The following is a 20,304-nucleotide window of genomic DNA, read 5'->3' on the forward strand; positions in this document are numbered from 1 at the left end:
TCCCCCCAACATCATTTCCATCCACACATGAATTCTGAGCAGTGAGCAGCAGGGGTGCTGTGGGGACCCCAAGGACAGACAATGGGCGCCTCCCACTGAGTGAACTCCCAGACTGCCCAGGACTGGGACCCTGGGGCCTGTGGGTACTGATGGGGACCCTGTGACTGGGCTGGGCAGAGCCTGCTGCTCACTGGTCTGTGTAAAGTCCCTGCACCTGCTTCTGTCCTGGACCTTCCCAGGGGCAAACCCAGTCTCAACCATCAGCTCCCTGTCCAATCAGCTAGGCTCTTACTTGGCTGGTTCCCCGGGTAGAAAAGGTTCATCATCATTGGGGGAAACAAATAAGAGTGAATAGCTCCTCCTCTTCCCAGCCAATGGTGGATATAAAAGAGGCCTGGGCCCCCTCAGACCTCATCTGGGGCCACAGGAAGCTGCCTGCACCATGGCCTGGACCCCTCTTCTGTTTGTGCTGCTCTCCCACTGCACAGGTACAGCGAGCCTTCAGATTCCCAGGGTCACCCACCAATCCTCTGTCACCTCTGTGTCCTAGATCCTTCTGCAGCTTAAATATTATTCCTGCCCCAGCACCTGTGAATGTCTGTGTTTCCAGGTTCCCTGTCCCAGGTTGTGCTGACTCAGCCGCCCTCTGTGTCTGCATCTCTGGGAGCCACAGCCAGACTCACCTGCACCCTCAGCAGTGACATCAATGTTGGTGGCAGGTACGTAAACTGGTACCAGCAGAACCCAGGGAGCCCTCCCCGGTATCTCCTGGAGTATAAATCAGACTCAGAGAAGCACCAGGGCTCCGGGGTCCCCAGCCGCTTCTCAGGATCCAAAGACACCTCGGCCAATGCAGGGCTCCTGACCATCTCTGGGCTGCAGCCTGAGGACGAGGCTGACTATTATTGGATGATCAGGTACAATAATGCTCCTCACAGTGACACACACAGAGGGGGAAGTGGGACAAAAACCTTAACCTAGCAGAGTTTTCTTTGAAGACAGTTGAATTTTTGCGTGTATGAACATAATTTGTGTGTATGTAAATATACTCTAAGGTACGTCCTGGTATACAATGCTTCTAATCCCAGTTTCCCATCCCACGTCTAGAGTCTCAGGGACACGCAGCCAAACTGAACACAAAGTGGTCACGGTGACACTGGTGTATGTTAGCCCCTAACATATCTACAGTAAAAGAAAACATCATAAACACCTTTTTGTGTATTTTTCAGCTTCAGTGTGACCCTTAAGGTCCATATGACTCCAAATATACCCTCCTTCCTCCATCCCTGGTGCTGCTTATTAAAACCCTTCTTCCTTCCCCCTGGTTTGAGAGACAAACAGCACCTGCTTTTTCAAGAAATAAATCCACGCGTGAGCGCTTCTTGGCCTGTGCCCTATAGTGAGCTGTTTGGGAGGGAACTCAGCAGAGCCCGCACCCGCAGGTACAGCGCCCTCATCACACCTGACACCGATTCTCCATTTCCCTTGCTGACGCCTGCATGCAGCGACACGTCTCTGTCTGTATTCTTAAGTCCTTGTGTCCTTCTCTCATGCGTGCCACCAATTCTACTCAAAACCAGCAGACATTTGTCACGTAGTGGACATTCCTGCCTGTGAACTAGAGGGGCCTTGAAGTTATGTGTTGTTATTTTAGATATCTCAGGTACCCAGGCCGTCCAGAGACGGCCTGGCCTGGAAACAGAGAGGATTCAGAAGGGCCTCGTCCATCAGATGCCGGCTGTGCCGGCGCCTGGGACAGTGTGTGGGCTCGGCCACAGGGTCGCAGTTTCAACAGTATGAGGTGGCCTACTGCACCACATTTTTAAGTTCTTCACAGATTTTGAGAGTATGGTGGTTATTTGCGGTTTGCTCTTTAGATGTATAAGTTTAGTAATACTTTACTTGAATCTATTAATAAATCTACATACTTAGTGTCTGTATGCCAAAATTGCTGTCTCTGAGCTACACGTGCGGTGCCCCTGAGCCGTGAAATGGACTGTCATGGGTTGTCACCTATTTTCTAGGTTTGGGAATTTGAATGATAAGAAAGAAAAACTGTCTTCATAATTCACAGAGTAAATCACGGGATTTTTATTGTAATAAATGTGCTGCAAAAATAAATGTTAAAAATTTGACTGATGTTTTTATGCCCTGAGAATTTCTATAAGGCAGATAAACCCTTTAATTTATCGAATTTACATTTATAAACTTTGTTAATAAAGTATGTACTGCTACAATCCAGAAAAAAGAATTAGTTGCCCAGCCATGGAATAGACCATCTTATTGTGAAACAGTGAATTCAGCATCAGTAGACACTTTGGTTATCATCCATATGTTTGCATAGGTTGGATTTCCTCCTTCTCTGAACTTACTCATTCTAGACATGCAGAAGCTATCCTCGGTATTTGAAAAACCTTTGTCATGAGGAGATTAGACCCAGTGGTTCCCTTCCTGGGCACCTAGTGACAGTCACTCACTGCAGGGGATTTAGAAGGAGGATGGGGACCAAACACCACAAACGGTCAGGTCCCCATTGCTCACGGCCTTACCTTTTCCAGTTGGGAGTCCATGCCCTTTGGCCTCCTGCACCCGTTTCTCCCACCTCCCACTCCCAGCCTCTGGCAAACACCAGTCCATTCTCTGTGTCTGTGAGCTTTTCGTTTGTTTGTTGGTTGGTTGGTTTTGGTTTGGTTCATTTTGGTTGTGGATTCATTTTTTGTTCTAGGTTTTCAGTTTTGTTTAAATTCCACCTATAAGTGTGATATTTGTCTGGTATTTGTCACCCTCTGTCAGATTTACTCCACTTAGCTTATCATCCTGAAGGTCTGTCTATGTTTAGAATGAATAATATTCATATATATTCTTTCATTGACGAACATTTAGGTTGTTCCCATGACTTGACCGTTACAAATAATACTGACATGGACATGGGGGTGCATGTATCTTTCTGATGTAGTGTTTTCCTTTGCTTCACATCAATCCCAGAAGTGGATGATCTGCGTCATACGTTAGGTCCATTTTTAGAAATCTGACCAGAGGTGTGTGATGAGAAAGAGCAACCTGCTGAGATGCAGGAACCAGCTGGGGTCCCAGGACTCTGGGCCATAGGGAATGTGTGTGCCCTATTACCAGCAGGAGGTGCTGTAGGACTGTCCTGAGTCCCCCTCACAGCTGCTCACTGAGGAGCATTCATTCAGTGGAGCTTGGGCCTCAGGGTGTGGCTTGTGCTTCTGACTGGGGACTCAGCAGCTGTTCTCCCTCCGACCTTGTAGAGTCCCCTGAGCAAGGACCTTTGTGTGGTCTGAGCAGGTGCTTCCCCCCAGGGGTGTCCCAAGGGGTGAAACCTAATTCCATTCCCTTTGTCTGGGGTGTGAGCTGAGCTCCAGCACCAGGGCTCAAAAGGGGCTGGGTAGCCCCTGGATGGACACACATTTGCTTGCACAGCCCCTCCCCTGGCAGAGGGTGGGTAGAAAAGGAGGCCTGGGCAGCCCAGCCCCACTGTGGGCTCTGGGGCTGTGTGCACCATGGCCTGGACTCCTCTCCTCCTCCTGCTCCTCTCTCACTGCACAGGTAGGGGTGGGCCTGGGATAGCTAGGAATCCCCAAATATTACACCCCTCTTGCTCAGAATCTTGATAATCTTTACCCTGGTGTCTGTCTCATCACCTATAAGTGTCTGTGTTTCTGCAGGTTCCCTCTCCCAGCCTGTGCTGACTCAGCCGCCCTCCCTGTCTGCATCTCCGGGAAGCAACAGCCAGACTCACCTGCACCCTCAGTAGCGGCTCCAGTGTTGGCAGCTACTACATACACTGGTACCAGCAGAAGCCAGGGAGCCCTCCCAGGTATCTGCTGTATTACTACTCAGACTCAAAAAAGCATCAGGGCTCTGGGGTCCCCAGCCGCTTCTCTGGATCCAAAGACACCTCAGCCAATGCAGGGCTCCTGACCATCTCTGGGCTACAACCTGAGGACGAGGCCGACTATTACTGTATGAGTTGGTACAGTGGTACTCCTCACAGTGACACACACAGATGGGGAAGTGGACACAAAACCTCAGCCTAACACAGTTTTCTTACAAGACAATTGAACATTTTAAAGTAATTTCTGTGAATGTAAACTGTACTCGGGGGACCTTCTGGTTTGTGATGGGTCTACTCCCAGTTTCCCATCCCTTGTCTAGCGTCTCAGGGACCCAGAGGCCAAACTGAACACACAGTGGTCACCGTGACACTGCAGAGCTGCCTGGTGTTCACTGTGGGAACCGGGGCCTGGGGACCTGCCCTCGGCCTCTTGAAATGAAACAATGGAGCCTTTTCTGTGTTTAGTCTTTGTTATGATCCGGGGATATCTCGGCAGGTGGCAGTCTCCACAGAACAGACTCTGCAGGGCCAGGGCTCTGAGCAGGGACCTGCCTGTCCCTTTCAGGCCCATCTGCTCAGAGCCCCCACGGCACACAGTGTCCCAGGAATGCACTAAGCTGTGAGATCTGTGCAAGGATGTAAGTCACGGCTGCCCTGGACCCCTGGCTGGGTCTTGAGCCTTTGGTTGTGAAGTCAATGGGAAGAGGGTTTCTGAAAGGAAAATTTGAGGCTGGGGCTAAACCCTTCTTTATGGAACATGAATCAGTGGGTTGTGACCCACAGTTGCTGGAAAAATGCTGAGCCCGCCCATGGAAAACTGGGTGACATGGATCCATGGATGGATGTCCTTATGGCTGACACCACTCAGGAGCATGGGGACTCCTGTGAGTGGCATCCCTGAACAGCTTCCCTGAGCCCACTGGCACTGACTGGGGTCTCCTCTCCTCTCACACCCCACTGGAGCTTTCCCAGTTGCACGGTTCAGGGTGAGATAAGGAATATCAGGAGCAAGAAGGTTCCCATATTTGCATTTTTCACTTACCCTTTCAAGCTCTTGAGAAGCCCAGATATGAGGCTTCCTTTTCCTGTACAAGGTACAACAGATGCATTGGGTGTCACCTTGGAATGGTGCCCAGGGCTCCCAGGCAGAGTCCCTACCTTGTGAACTAGGACAGAGGTGATTGATCCTCAGGGGTTCGTCCCTCATGTCTGCCTTCTGGTGTGTGCACACGGCCTCCTGGACCTGCTCTGGGCTCCAGCCTGATGGGCTCACTGTCATGTAGCTCAGAACAATGCCCTGCCACCCAAGGGCTGCAGTTCCACAGAGAAGTGAGGTAAAGCCTGCTGTCCACTCTGCATCCTGTCTCATCAGGGCTGTACCCCTGACTCTGTAGTATACCAGCTGAGGTTTTGGCCTCTGGTGTCATGAGTACAGTGAAACCATGAGGCCTCAGGTTCTCACCTTCATCTCTCCTTGATGCTCAGTGAAATGTCGCCTTCCTTCCTGGTACGCAGCACAAACAGAATCACTCTGTGCCCAAATACACAGAACCCCTTCGAGCTGCCAGGACTGGGACAAGGAAGCAGAAGTCCAGCCTGTGGGACCTGGGAGACCGGGGGGCTGCCCACCAACCTCTGGCAGGTCCCCTGTTCCTGGGTCAGGCCGTTCTGCTCTTCCCTGAACTCTGACACTGTGAGGAAGCTGCGTTTCTCTCTTGTTCCCGAGATTCCACCCTGGAGGAGCTCCTGATCTCCAGTTACACGGAGATCCCTCCGTGAAGGCAGGTTTTTAGGCCCATCCTTGTTCACTTTCTCTGTTTTTAACTTAAATGTCACCCTCCCTTCTCTATTCCTTTTTGAGGTAATATTGGTTAAATATCAATTCTTTTGGATCCACACCCTATAAAGTGAATGCTGACTCAATACAAGTTGTTCTTAGCAAATAAACTTGATCAGGCAGAAGGCAGACTGGGTAACAGGTGAGAGGGTTTCTTACACCAGATATAAAGGGAGGACTTCTTAAAAGCAGTGACAGCTCCATTTATAGTAATATTTTATGTCAATTCTTATATTGAAGAAATTACAAGATAGACTACAATATATACCTAAAATTCAGAGTATTCAAATAAAGTCAATGTTGTCAGGATAACAATCAAGGGCACAGAAGCACCTGCACCTGTAACCAGGAACACAGGACACCTGCCCCCGGGTAGTGTAAAGGTCAAGGAAAGACAGACCTGAAGAGCCAAGACATGTGCAAGGTGGACTTTGGCAGCTAACCTGAGACATGGCAACCTCACCTATGAAATGCGTCCTCCTGTAAGGGGGCCAGGGTGGAATTCTCACCATGTGTGGACCACCTGGACTCTCTGGGGAACTTTAACATGTTTCAAGGTGGGTATGTCCCTGGGAAGAATCCATGGAAAGTCAAATATCACAAAATATCTGGGAACACAGCATGTCACTTAGCTGTCTGCAAGTCATTAGTGACCCCTATAAATTAGTGGCCCAATGCCAACATCACAGAGAGGACCTGCACATTCTACTGCCCCAGAAACAGACATCTGAAAAAAACATCTGCAAAAGGCAGAAAGCCTTTCCAGGACAGCGCAGCAGTACGAAATGGGCTGGAGGCTTAGATTCTGAGACCAGCAGAGGGTGCCTGTGGATTGGTTCTGGGAGCTCAGGGTTCTGGGACAGGAAGTCTAGGAGAATAGTGGACTGGCTCTTACACACTTGGACAGGCAGTGTGCCCACCGAAGTGTGACCATCCTGCACATGGTCCCCAAACTGCATGAGCACTCAGCTCTGACTCACACACTAGCCTCACGTTTTACCCACATCCCCTCACCTGCTCATTGTCCAGGCCTCATTCACAGGCAAAGACAGAAGCTCCACCTGAAACAAACAAAAAAAATTCCTTGAAAAACCATGACTACAGCACTGTCTGGACACAGGATGGGAGAGAGCGGTGCAGGGACTATCTCAGTCCGAAGGTCGGGGACGCCTCCACCATGGGCCAGACTCACCCTTTTCAGTCAATAAACCAAGGATTCACTTTAGGGGACAGCGGAATATTATTAGGGGAAGGGGACCTTTGCTACTCATATCTGGGCACAGGTGGTTGTCATTCAAATTTCTGCCCTCTTCTAACCCTTCTTCTAGGGCCCTTGGGCAGATGCTTCTGGCCTTGCCATCCACAGTGTCTAAGACTTTGTTTAAAAATAATCGTATAATGATATGGAGGGCAGGTCACCTCAACATATTTTCTCATCTTACTATTCAAAGAATGCCAACCTAACAAGAAATGTCATTTATGATCACAGCCGATAGTTGCACAATCCATTCAGCACGTGAGCAAGAAGGATCTATGTTATATCAACAAAACCCACTTTGTCTCCCTGGTTACATTCAGACTGAGATGAGGGTATGTGTGCACTCTCTGGGGGATGTTGGCTATAGAATTTGGGAAGAGTGACTGTGAAGAAGCCAGCATGTTCTGTCAGAGATAAAAGCTTCCCTAAGACCTATCGCAGACACCAGCCCACAGTGTCCGAGGCATTATGTATGAGATACAAGACAAAGTCACACAGACCTACCGAGTCCTGTGGAGGAAAAGGGACTGCACAGCTACCCTCTCAAGGGGAGGGTGCCTCAGAGAGGCCTGGCCACTCTCTCAAGAAGAGAGAGTCCCGATCCTTGCCTTCACCGGTTTTTGTTGGCTTTCAATTTGCACAGGCATACAGGTAAAGTTCATTAGTGATTGTTAGGCAGTAAGGATCAAACAATAGATGGCATACAAAGAACTACGAGGGCTTATTCTGAGTCAGGGTCTGTTAGCTAAAGGGCTACAAAACTTTGGGAAATGAACTCATTTTCTGATCGGACTTTTATCATTTAATTGAGAGCATTCTTAGGGAAGCAGGTTTCACAGGAGTTTATGTATTCTTTCTCAGGCCTGATCACCCGGGAGCCCGTCCTATCCAGCACAGGGCTGCACTACCCTCTGTCATTGTTTCAGGCTTAAGTCAGGCAGAGGAAGCAAGGCAGTCAAGAGATTAGGAGGCTTCTCCCAGACAGAATGAGGACTCAGGCTTTGTCAAGGTCGAGGGGCAAGGGTCAATCACCCCCTTTCTCCATAGTCCCCCAAGTTTTTCCCTGGGGCCTCCACATGATCATGCCTGTCTTGGGTCGTTCCCCCCTTCGGGAATCTTACCCATCATTGGCTAACTGATCAAGCATTGGGGGCCAGTTACGGGAAGAAAAAAAGCAGAAGCTGCCCTCCTGCCAGGGAGATAAGCTCTGTCTCATTGGTGGCTTATGGTCCAAAGGTCCCGCACTCAGCCTTAGCCATGGAAGGGGATACAGCCCCTGAAACCAGGCAGGGCATCTCCCAACAAGGACCTATAGGGGGAGTTGTTCTATCTCCTTCTTGCATGTGAGGTGCCCCTGAGGCACCCCTGGTGTGTCTCCCATCCAGTCTAACCACAACCTCCTCACTCCATAAGTATCGATGTGCTCCTAATTCCCACATTGATTTGCTTCATGGACTCGCTAACTTACCCATGATGTTTGGAAAATGCCTGAAGACATCAGTATGGGCAACAAATTTCAGGGATCCTTACTGCTAATATGGCTTCCAATGGACTCATGATGAAATGTGCTGTAATTTCAATAGCAAGGTTTTCTTTTTTCGGTATCATATCAGTTGTTTTCTTCTTATTATTTTATTTCTTATTGTTCAATATATTCTAATGACTTAGGAAAACTGATATTGCTTGTGTTTTCAGCTTTGTCATTTTTTCTTTTACTTTTGCATTATTACTCCTCATGTCAGTATTTCATAGATATAATATCACTTATTTTTCTACGCTACCAGAGCTATAGTTGTATAATTGTAGAACACTTCAGTGTGAATATTTAATGTAAACAGAGTTGGGACTCTCATAAAGTATAAAGAGAAAGAAAATATATTATACAAATTTAATTAAACTCAAAATTTAATAACACTTTCAAAATGAATACCAAATCATACTTTTACTTCAATGATGCCAAACACCACTTGTGTAATTCCTCTGTTCCAAGTAATTGAGACCTTTTAATTTTTTTTTTATTTTAACCCAAAGGCATTGTTCAGGGCTTTGAGAAATAGGAAGGAAGAGAGAAAAACATGGATGGAAAAGAGAAACATCGATTGGTTGTGTCCCGTTGGCACCCGGAAGAGCAATGGAACCCACAACCTTCCCAGCACAGGCCAGTATTCCCACCAACTGAGCCACACCAGCCATGACCTGTCACCTGAAATACTTCACCTTCCTGATTATGTTTCTTCCATCACAAACCTCTCTGTCCACTCTGCCCATTCCTTCTACTCCACAGCTAAAGGTGGAGAAACTGAGTATTTCAATGTTCTATGATGTTAATGCCAACTTGTTCCAACAGAGTGTTGGATTTTTTATATTTCTGATCATGACACAAGTGTCTCCTTATTTTTTGAGATCTGATGTTGCCAGGTGTCTCATAATTTCATGAAGACCCTCTGAGCTTTGCTCCTCAAAACCCACGCTTATACTGTAGAGACCCCATAGAGTCGTGTCTTCCCAGGACACAGGTAGTCTGCCCTCCTCAGGCTGCTGGTGCAGCCTGTGAGTGCACAGCCCAAGGCCTGGTCCCCTACTGCTACTGGAGAAGGTTACAAGATGTTGTCAGAGGTAGAAACTCCTTCTATACCCCAGACACAGGCACTGTGATGGTCCTGGGAACTCACTCAGGAGAAAGGAATAACTGCTAAGGCTTTCCAAGGAAGAGAGAAAGTTCTCACTGAGGAAGGAAGAAGATGTTGTCAGGATCAGGGTTAGATTTGAAATGAGCTAGATCATTGGGGCTGGAAGGTAAACACACGCATCTCATCATTCAGCCTCAGCCACTGCAGGTAAGACTCTGAGGAATAAGGTTACTAGAGTCATGAGGAAGTTGATTGGGAGGAAGATGTCAGCTGCCCAGCACACAGGGAGACTCAGTCACTGTGTGGTCATTGGTCTGTGTGAGGTGCCAGCATCTGCCTCCTTCAAGACGACTTCCAGGGACATCAGGCTGACACTGGGGCAGGACAGGAGAGGGGATGCCGATTTGTATGAAGCACCTCCTCCTCCTAATGGGCCTGGGAGGTATGAAAAGGCCCCAAAGATACCACCCTCCAGTCAGGAGCCTGAGGAGACTCAATCCTTGAGTGTCCCTACCATTGTCTGGACGGTGCTCCTGCTCGGGCTCTTCAATTACAGCTCAGGTGAGAGAAAACTACTGTGTATTTTGGGGTGGAGGGCAAATAAAAGCAGGGTCAAAGGTGCTCCCATTTTGTCGAATACCATCCCTTCCTCTCTGCTGTTGGTGTTAGGTGTGGATTCTCGGACTGTGGTGACCCAGGGGATATCACTGTCATTGTCTCCAGGAGGGACAGTCACACTCACCTATGGCTCTAACTCTGGGTCAGTCTCCAGTTCTAACTACCCCAGATGGTTCCAACAGACCCCAGGGAAAGCTCCCCGCACACTCATCTACCACACACACACCTGGCCCCTGGGGTCCCTGATCACTTCTCTGGATCCCTGTCTGGCAGGCACCAAAGCCATCCTCACCATCACTGGGGCCCAGCCTGAGGCCGAAGATGATTCTTACTGTGTGCTGTATACAGGTACTAGTGGGGGTACTTACACAGGGATGTGAACCCATGGGGAAGTGCACCCAAAATCTCCACATAATTCTGAAAGGCTGAACCATTAGGGGCAGAAGAAAGGAGAGAGGGTGGAAATGGTCTGCACGCTACAGGGATTGGCTCCCTGGCCCTGTGTTCTAACCAGTGCCTCATCTCCATGTGCCTCCTCCCATCTCCCAGGGTGTGTCCTTCTCCCCATGTGACCCCGTGAAGGCTGGGTTTTCTCTCCCCTTCTTTCTAGGGTGATGCTGGGAAGAGCCAAGACTGCAAAATATATTAACCATCAGTGAGTCTCAGATCCCTTTACTCCCTGGAAGACTCTTCTGTTTAAAGGGCAACAACAGGTTTTCTCCCATTCATTTGATGCTCAGACCACATACATCTGTCGTTTCCCACTCAAGTGGAAGCCTCACCTTCGGGCTGGCCGGGAATGCAGTTCCCCAGACTAGACCCACAGAGACAGACACCTGTGTTTGCTGCGAGGATTCTTCTAACAAGCGCTTTGTGAGATTTTTATACTTATTAAAGTTTGAAAAGTACTTCCTCTTTATTTGTCTACAATCCTTCCTGAGAATTTCTGCTTAAAATTCAGTCAGGTTAATATCTGAGGGCACAATTTCTTTCCAGTTGCTAGTCAGAAATCCAGAAATACTAAGAAAGAGATTTAAAATATTAAAGCATTATTATTATGACTTGATTTCAAAGTACAACCAGAATTTCAAAGGAATTTTTTTAACTCTATGTTAAGATGCATTTTCTGGCTCACATGGGTGATTATACCTGAGAACACATCTTATTCAGAACTGGCTCCCAGAGGCGCTGATACCGGGGCTGGCTGCCCCCGTGCGGGGACAGGTCAGAGGCTGCGGGTGTGTCACTGCATGACTCCCCGAGGCTTCCAGCACTGAGCCCCGGGAGGGAAACGTGTGATGCTATGATTTAGCTGATTTTTTCTTCTCCCTAAATGTCTCAATTGGGAAGTTTCAGGTTAAATCAATACAAATTAAGTTTAAAGGAGAAATGCATTATGTACACTCTGTTAGGAATATATGTATAATGTATTTGTCTGTATGCTTGCTTTCTGTAAGTTTATGGCACAGTTGGATTCCTGGATTCGCTGTGAATGCATACAAATGTGCGGCCTTTCTGTGCAGCAACCTCTACACAAAACACCTCCTTACTGAACTGCCTGCTTCTGGGCTAACCTGCCCGCCTGCCTGCCCTGTGTTTCTGCCATCTGAGCCAGCCCTTAGGGAGGTTTTCTGGAATTCTGTGTCAAACAGTAGGATGGAGGTTTTCAACATCCAATCCCAGCAGCTCTATTCTAAGAAAACTGTAAAGATTTGCATGAGGATGGACAAATGGGAGACCAAGGATCAGAGGCTCCTGTTCAGATGAGCTGGATTCCCTGTGTCCCAGAGAGTGCACATGCCACTGCAGAATGAAGACCGTCTGCATAGCTGAGCTGAAACACCGAAGTCATCTCCCCACAGCAGAGAGAAGCCGACCAGTGCAGAGTGGCACAAAGCGGGCAACGTAGAGGAACCGAGCAGAGCTGTCTAGTCAGAGTGGCCTGGCCCAGGGCCCCCTGGTCCCAGAGCTGTTCTGCACCCCACTGTTCCCACAGCTCTGGGGCATCCCAGTTGGGCTGCTCCACTGTGGCGCTGTGTCCATAGCCATGCTGTATCGCTGTTGTTGGTCCTGAGTAAAGTCTCCCTCTTGATCACACCCCAAACTGGGGATCCCTGTTGGCATTGAATTGGTCCTCAGGAACATAGGGTGACAGGAGAGAAGGAGGGAAGAGGGGAAGGGACTTCAAGAAAACCCAACCCTGTCCTACTAGCCCTGGGTTCTGCTGAACTTCTACAATTAACATTCTGTTTAGAAGGTCAACAGGGGGCGCTGTGGATCTTCTCAGAGCTGCAAGGCCTGAAACAACTTCAATGATTCTGACTGCTGGACCCTGCCTCATGCTCACTGGCCTGAGTTAGAACTGACAGCAGGTGCGACCTCTCAGGGGACAGACTCAGAGCTCACAACCACCCCAACCACCTCCCGACAATGAAGCTACAAACTGAGTAGAGGACCCAGAATGCGAGTGTTTGTGGGCTCATATTTGCATAATGCCCCACCAAACACACCCTTTACCCCAGAGGCTGGGGGAGGAGGGAGAGGGACACCTGAGAGACCAGCATCAGCCTGAGCCCAAAGGAATGTGGAGCATCTGTGCTTTGACCTGGTCTCCTCCTCCCCTTCCTACTCACTGCTGGGAGGGAGCCTTTGGTGGGATCCCTGTGCTTTTCCCCTTCATTCCTGACCTGTGTCTCTTTTCATTTAAAGGTAAACTTCTCAGGCTGTGTTAACTCTCCAGCTCTCACTGTGTCCCCAGGAAAGATGTTCGGTATCACCTGTGGCTCTGGCACAGGAGCCATCATCAATGGTCACTGTTCGTAGATGGTCAAACAGGAGTTTGGGCAAGCCCCCAGAACACTGATTTATGACACAGGCAATAAACTCCCCTGAAGCCCTGCCTGGTTCTCAGACTCCCACTTCTGAGGCAAAGCTGCCCTGACCCTCCCCAGAGCCCAGCCTGAAGGAGAGGCCGAGCTACTGCTCACTGCCCTGCAGCGGAGCCCAGTGGGCAGAGAGACCCAGGCGGGGAGCCAAGACATAGCTCCCCACTGTCACCAGCCTGGGGACAAATGTGGTTCCTTGACATGGGGATCACATGACCAGAGTCTTGTGCTCTCAAGGCAGACTGATGTCCACCCTCCACAGAGAAATGGTGAGGCACAGGGTTGGTCTTGTCTCCCATTCCCTGTGAGAACAGTAATGAAAATCAGGGACGAGTTGGGAGGACCCTGTCCAGAAAGAGTAGAATTCAAGGACCTTCTGTTCCAAAAATAGCAGTGATGTCTGTATGGAATGTAAGGTCTGAGGTGAAGTGAGCATCACCTAATTGAAAGATAAGAAAAAGAGAGAAGGAAAACACATTTTGTAGATTATAGCTGCTTATTTTTTGGATTTATTTAAAAGCAATATGAGTATATTCTTAAATTTTACAATATATTTAAAAAGTACAATTTGGGAAGAAAGGTTGATTCTTACCTAACAAAATGAGTTAAACTGTGTCACAGAAGAAGATGTGCTCAGTTCTAACCCAGGAGTTCTAACCTCGGGCTGGCAGCGGATGCACAAGGAGGAGAGCCGGGACCCCAGGGGAGAACTGCACACAAGGAGAGAACCTGGTTCTGCACAGCAGGGACAGGCCTCCAAGGGACTGTCACTGCTCTGGACTTGAACCTGATCTAAGAGGAGTTTGTAGAAGCGACAGCACCTCAGTGCTCGGCCTGTGGAATAAAATACAAACATTTGTGTGTATGTGAATGTGTATATTTATCTCTACATGCTCATAAATATATGTGTATGCAATACGTGTGTTTACATACATACGAATATGTGTATGTATACAGTAATGCAGTAAGTGAATTTTAAAGTACATACTTCTAACTGAATAAAGAAACAAATTGATCTAATATATTAAATAACAACAGAGCCATATTTTTCTTATGGACTGCTTTTCTCTCTGACCTGGAATTCCTTTCCTGTGTAATCTGCGAAGTAGAGGACAAACAATGAGAAGAGAAGTGAGCTTGGAGGTGGGAGCGATGGTGCAGGACAGATGGGAAGGGATGGGGGAGGCAGAGTCACCATGGACAGCCCTGCTCCCAGGAAGGGGAGAGGAGGAGGGGTGGGGCAGGAAGAGCTCTGACCACAGCCCAGGTCTGGGAGAAGGCAGGCAGGCTGAGTGCCTGGAAGTCTCCTGCAGGTGGGGGCCCCTTAGAGGACACAGCTTCCAGCAGGAAGTCTGGGCTCTAGTCCTCTGTGCTGCCCCTCTTTGCCTGAAGCCACAATGAGGCTGTGGCACTGCAGGTGGCCTCTGTCCTCTGCCACGCCCTCTTCCAACCATGTTAGTTGACAAGGTCTGAACATGGAAAGAGGGCATTCAAGGAATCCATCTCCCTGAAAGAGAGTGTGGCATACAAAGGGGGGTAGTATTTTTTCTGGGGATTGCTTTTAATAATTTCCTTGCTAATATTAATCATGGTCTTACTTTGTACCCTGATTCCCATAAGAACAGAACATGAGAAGAAAGAGGCTCGAAAAGAGTCAATGATTGATTTTGAGGGAAATTCTGAAGGGACAACTAGTTCTCCCTAGATTTTTGAATCATGCCCAGATTGTTTTAAATAAGGTGTTTATAAACCTGAGTAAGAAATTATCCCTGATTGTTCCCATAAAAGAATTCATAAATCAGTTACAATAGGTTGAATTATTGGTGGACTTTCCCATGCCTGTTCCTTACCCATAGATACAAAGAGTCTTTCTAGAAAACAAGAAAAAAACTATATAGACCCTTACCCACAGCCCAGGGATACCCCTGGGTAGCATATTAGAGTATTGGCAAATTATGGTATCCCCCAAAAGGAGCTAATGGTCTCCAGAGGGTTCCAGATCTCCTCCAGATGTGTATATTGCCTTACACAGGAGCATATAATGAGGGTGACATGAGAATGGTCAATTAGGATGAAGTTCAAGTGTTTTATAATAGTCTAAATTTCATGGAAAGGCTAGCTCAAAGCAGACCTCCCTGGTGTTTATTAACTAAGAAATAAAAAGAGTTTACTGTAGCTGAATTTCCTGTTTATCTCTCCTTACCTGTTTGTTTTGGAGATTAAAAGGTGGTGGGATTGTCAGCTATCTGTATCTCAGGTTTATTGATTTGCATAATTCCAATGAAGTTGTATAAAGTAATTTCTTGACCAGAGAATAAAGTCCCCTCTAATGAAATAGCCCCTGAATGTCTAAAAGTTGTTGGAGTAACAGCCCCGCCTTTACCTTGAATAAGAATATATATCAAATAGAATTAGACAGGCAAAGAAATAAGAAAAGCTGGTTAACTATTATAAATTAAGCATGTAGAAACAGTTACCAGGGAGTTAGAGTCCATGGTACACAGAGAAATATTTTAGACAGAAAGGTAAATAGGTAAGTTAGACATCACAAAGGCCTTATAATAAATTTCCTATAACCTCTGTTCAATTTACTGTGTCCTTTTGCCCCATGACAAATTCTGAGAATTTTAATAAACAATAAGACATTCAAACTCTGTACATACAGCTATTTCTAATTGTCTGATTTATGGCTCTCATGGTTGTAATAATCTTTGTTTAATATAACTGAATCTATGGGAATTTTTGTATTTTTCCTGGTTACTTTTGCATTAATTTTTTTCTGCTTTACCTAATCGCAAATGTCAATCACTGCTAAAAATGAAAGTATAAAAACCTGCTTGTACTTGCAATAAACGGAACAGAGCATCACTGTCCTCTGAGGTATGTTGTGGTCTGTCTCCCATCGCCGACGCATTACCCACCTTTCAGGAAATCCTAGACCTAGCTGCGGCTGGACTGCGGCAGTTCTCCCCGGCAGGGTGTCTGGGAAGGAGGTCTGACTTGTGCACTTCAAAGGCCACCACTAGGGACTGTGTTGCTGGGTCCCACACTCAGGACAGGGGCTGTGCCCTCCTCCTCCCATGGGTCCCTGCATCCACAGAGATACTGCCCGCCACCCTAGTCACATACATGAAAGGAAGGCTCTGTAAGACCCCCACTGCCTTACCCGTTGACTCCTGTGGGAGACGTCAGGGAGCACTCAGGCCCGAGGATCCTCTGGAGCCCCTTCTGTCCTCCTCTGCCAGCCTCTCAGGGTCCCCCTGCTGCAGTGATCCAGTCTCTGGCCTGGTCCCCTGTCCCACATCAACTCTGTTCTCTGTTCCTCTCACGTGAAGTCAGTCTCAAGCAGTCCCCAGGCTCTCCTGGGCCAGCAGTCATGTGTGCCTGAATCCATGATGGTCACACCAGGACTGTGCCTGCTTGGTCCTGTGTAACGACAACTCTGGTCCCCTGTACTGATGATGACTCTTAAGTGTTGGAAACACTGGAGCCAAGGAGACACTTGAGTCTAGACTTTGGATCATCTTGAAAAAAGGGTGGCTTGCCTGGGGACCAGCAGAGGGAGCCATGAGCCCTCTCTGCAAAACAGGAGCTCCTGGATAGGTAGCCCTCCAGGAACAGGGACCCTTAGCCTTGGGCACTTTGACTTCAGTCATGACAGGATGATGCATTTCCTCTCTGGACCAGGCTCAGTGCTGTGCATGTGGCCCTCTGTGTGGTCCCACATGGACTTGCTCCCAGCTTTACCCAGGGGAAACCAGTGTGCCAGGCTGGCTTCCCTAAGTAAGGTTTCCAGACGCTGGGAAAAAGGCTGGGGATGGGCACACATTTGCATGAGCAGCCCCTCCTCCATGCAGCCAGCTGGGAGGGGATAAGAGAGGCCTGGACAGCCCAGCCCGAGCTGTGTGGACTGAGGAGCAGCCTGCTCACCATGGCCTGGGCCCCCATGCTCCTCGTGCTGCTCTGTCACTGCACAGGTAGGGACGGGCCCCGGAGACCCCCGGCGCCTGCTCCCTGACCTTCTGTTCACTCCACGTGTCTGTGTGTCTGCAGGTTCCCTCTCCCAGCCTGTGCTGACTCAGCCGCCCTCTGTGTCTGCATCTCCTGGAGCCACAGCCAGACTCACCTGCACCCTCAGCAGTGGCTTCAGTGTTGGCAGCTACTACATAAACTGGTTCCAGCAGAATCCAGGCAGCCCTCCCCGGTATCTCCTGGAGTATAAATCAGACTCAGACAAGCACCAGGGCTCCGGGGTCCCCAGCCGCTTCTCTGGATCCAAAGACACCTCGGCCAATGCAGGGCTCCTGACCATCTCTGGGCTGCAGCCTGAGGATGAAGCCAACTATTACTGTGCTACATGGCACAGCAACAGTAATACTTACACGGTGCTCCAGGGTCATGGGGAAGTGAGACTAAAACCCTCACTGTGCACTTTCTGCCTGTGGCTGTCACTGCTTATCTGCCTGGGACCAAGTCTAACTCAATTGGCATTTCTTGTCCTTTCTTAAGTGGGCAACTCTTTTCCTAGTACCCGTGGATGTGCAGTTTTTACTTATTGGCTGAGGTTAAAAATGTTTCTCTCACGTTAATCTTTTCAGCCTGCTCATGTCTACACAGGCCTAAATCAGGACTCCGGTTGCACAACCCCCGAGGGGCAGGATAAACAAGGAAGGAAGGGGTTGAACCCTTCTGTGCCCTCCAGGGTCTAGGTCTAGATCAGAGGCCTGGGTGGGCTAAGGGCTTCAGGTGGGTCAGTGGTGGGTAGGTGGGCCCATCAGGCCCCAGGCCCATCTCCCAGGAAACTGCTGCAAGTGTGAGTTAGTTCCACCTTCCTAGGACATTGTGGCCTGTTTCTGGGACCTGTTCTCTCCTGCTGGGACTCAGGGGAAGCAGGTTTCTGTGGCTCCCGACATGCTGAGCCACCAGAACCTCCTCTACATTGAAATATGATTGTGTGACCTCTCTGTGCCCACCAGGATATCAGCAAAAGGCTCCTCATGCCCTGACCAAGTGGCTCAGAGGGTTGGAGCGTCATCCTGTGCACCAGAGGGCTTGCAGGTCTGATTCCTGCTCAGGGCACATATTAGGTTAGCTGTTTTGATTTTATGAGAGAAAACAAATCAAACGTTTCATCTTCACATCAGTGTCTCTCTCTGTGTCTCTCTCTCCCACGCCCTTCCTCTGTCTGTCAAAACAATAAACACACTCAGGTCAGGATTTCAATAAAGGAGACCCCTCAGCACTAAGGCAGGATCTGTAATCTCCAACTTTCTCTTCATACCATCCTGAGAAGGGTCATGCCCAGATGTCTGTGAGGCTGGAGACATGCAGAGTTCGGAGACATTCAGCTGGAGAAGATGCATCCAATAAAACATGTGAATGAGGACCAGAGATGTGTGGGGGAGTTATGTCCTAAAGCCATGGCTCAAGAAGCCACTCTTCCTGTCTGGGGACAATCTTGTCCTGGCCTGGAGTCTTCCTGTCTTCACACTTCTCTCTGCACAGGTGAGCAGCTCAGGGGTTCCTGGACATGGCCCCTCAGGAGCACATCCCTTTTCCTCTTTCCCGTCCCCTGGTACAGGTTTGGCTATTTGTGTGGCTTCAGATCCTACTTGTGTGAAACAACTCTTTGTAGGTGGCTCAAATGTATCTCTCAGTGCCTCCTGAACTGAACCCAATGGGAATGCCTTCTGGGCCTCCCCGAGGGATCTCACTCTACAGAGTCTCCAGGTGCCACGGACACAGACTGGAGTCCCCACCCTGTGTCTCCCCAGGGCTGCTGCTGACTCCCTTCCATCACGTCGCCCTGCACCACCTCTCACCCACATCATTTATTACTGAGAGAGCCTCTCGGGGGGTGGGGGGCGCAGTGCTTCTCCAGGAGCGGGACCCCACATCCAACCAGCTGCCCCTAACTGTGACCACATCTGCTACTCACAAGGCTCAGGAGACTGGAGAAGGGCGATGGAAATGCCGAGCCCACTGTAGTAAACGTCTCCAATAAAGCCTGATGGGAGGGACTCCACAGGACACTGGGGTATTTGCATTTGCAGGTGGTGCCAAATGAGGATAATACCCTCCGGATTCTGAGTTCAGGTGCTTGAAGCAGCTGAAATTTACTTGCTTGTCTTAGAGACACTGTATTGGCAGCAAGTGACACGGATCGTGTGGTGATGAGCTTGTGTCCAGTATCACAGAGTCCCGCACCCTTAGTAATGCTGGGAGACACTGGATAGAGAGCAGATTTGAGCTCTTTACTGCTCTGAATGATTAGAAACACCTTGTGGGTTTTAAATTTATAAAGACTGTGACTGAACCCTCTCCTGCCTGCCTCAGTTCTCCCAGCTGGAGCAGTGACCACCTCAGGGGATCCCTGGGGAGTGTGGGGGTGAAGCAAGTGTAGCAGATCTCGACCAAAAGCCCCAACATCACCCTCAGAGTGGCGTTAACTGGTCATCACTCTGCGTGACATGCACACTTGGAAAGGTAGTCAGTGCTTTAAAAAATGTGGCCCCGTTATGGGCACCGATAAGCAAAGCCCAAGCAAGGAGAGAGTCTTAGAAGAAGGACAGGATGGGATTCAGGGAGTCACATCCCCTTGTCAGGAGTCCACAGCCCATCACATGGGTACTCTGAGCCCTCTTGAGCCAGTGGTCTGTGTGCACGTTTAGGATCTACCCCCTTTTGTTTTATGCTTTAACCTTCCCCTCAGGTCAGGAGAGGTATTCCATTTAAATACCTTGATATTGTTGTGAAATCTAACATACCAGAAACTCAAGGTTTTACAGAGATCCCACAGGCGCACCCTGGAGAAGACAGAACAGTCTCCCTCTCTCCTGTGTGAACAACTATTCCAGGGCCCCTAACTAGTGAGATCCAGAGTGATGAGTAAGACAATACAAATCATGGATCTCCTTCATTTTTCAGGGGCATAAGAGCTGGAGAGATTGCAAACAGGATCCTGTAGGCAGCGCTGTGGGCCTGTTCTGAGGAGAAGAGGGATCTGAATTCTTCAATCTGGGAAATATATGTGGATGCTCCAGGGATGTGATAAAAATAAATTTTTACCTGAAGGACTTCTAAATCTCTTGTGAATTACAACCAAAACCAAAACTATGCCAGTTGTGTACTTACAGTTCTCTATCTGCTTCTTCCTGGCCACAGAAGAAGTTTTGTGACTTAAGAGTTTCTCTCATTTGCTATGAGAGAAAACTTAA

At 48.7% G+C, this 20,304-nt stretch overlaps 2 gene segments (V, D, J or C); both read left to right on the forward strand.

Annotated features, from left to right (window-relative positions):
- LOC114509505 overlaps positions 1-20,304 on the forward strand; it is a 167,431-nt gene extending 147,127 nt beyond the window's left edge. Inside the window, 4 exon segments of the V gene segment in view lie at positions 611-624; positions 3,704-4,005; positions 6,604-6,608; positions 20,296-20,304. Coding sequence covers positions 611-624; positions 3,704-4,005; positions 6,604-6,608; positions 20,296-20,304 — 330 coding nt within the window.
- On the forward strand, positions 16,987-17,620 carry LOC114509506. The segment is given in 2 exon segments: positions 16,987-17,064; positions 17,141-17,620. Coding segments are annotated over 2 exon segments (501 nt in total).

Source organism: Phyllostomus discolor, chromosome 13 (genome assembly GCF_004126475.2).
Source record: "Phyllostomus discolor isolate MPI-MPIP mPhyDis1 chromosome 13, mPhyDis1.pri.v3, whole genome shotgun sequence".
Classification (NCBI taxonomy): Eukaryota; Metazoa; Chordata; class Mammalia; order Chiroptera; family Phyllostomidae; genus Phyllostomus; species Phyllostomus discolor.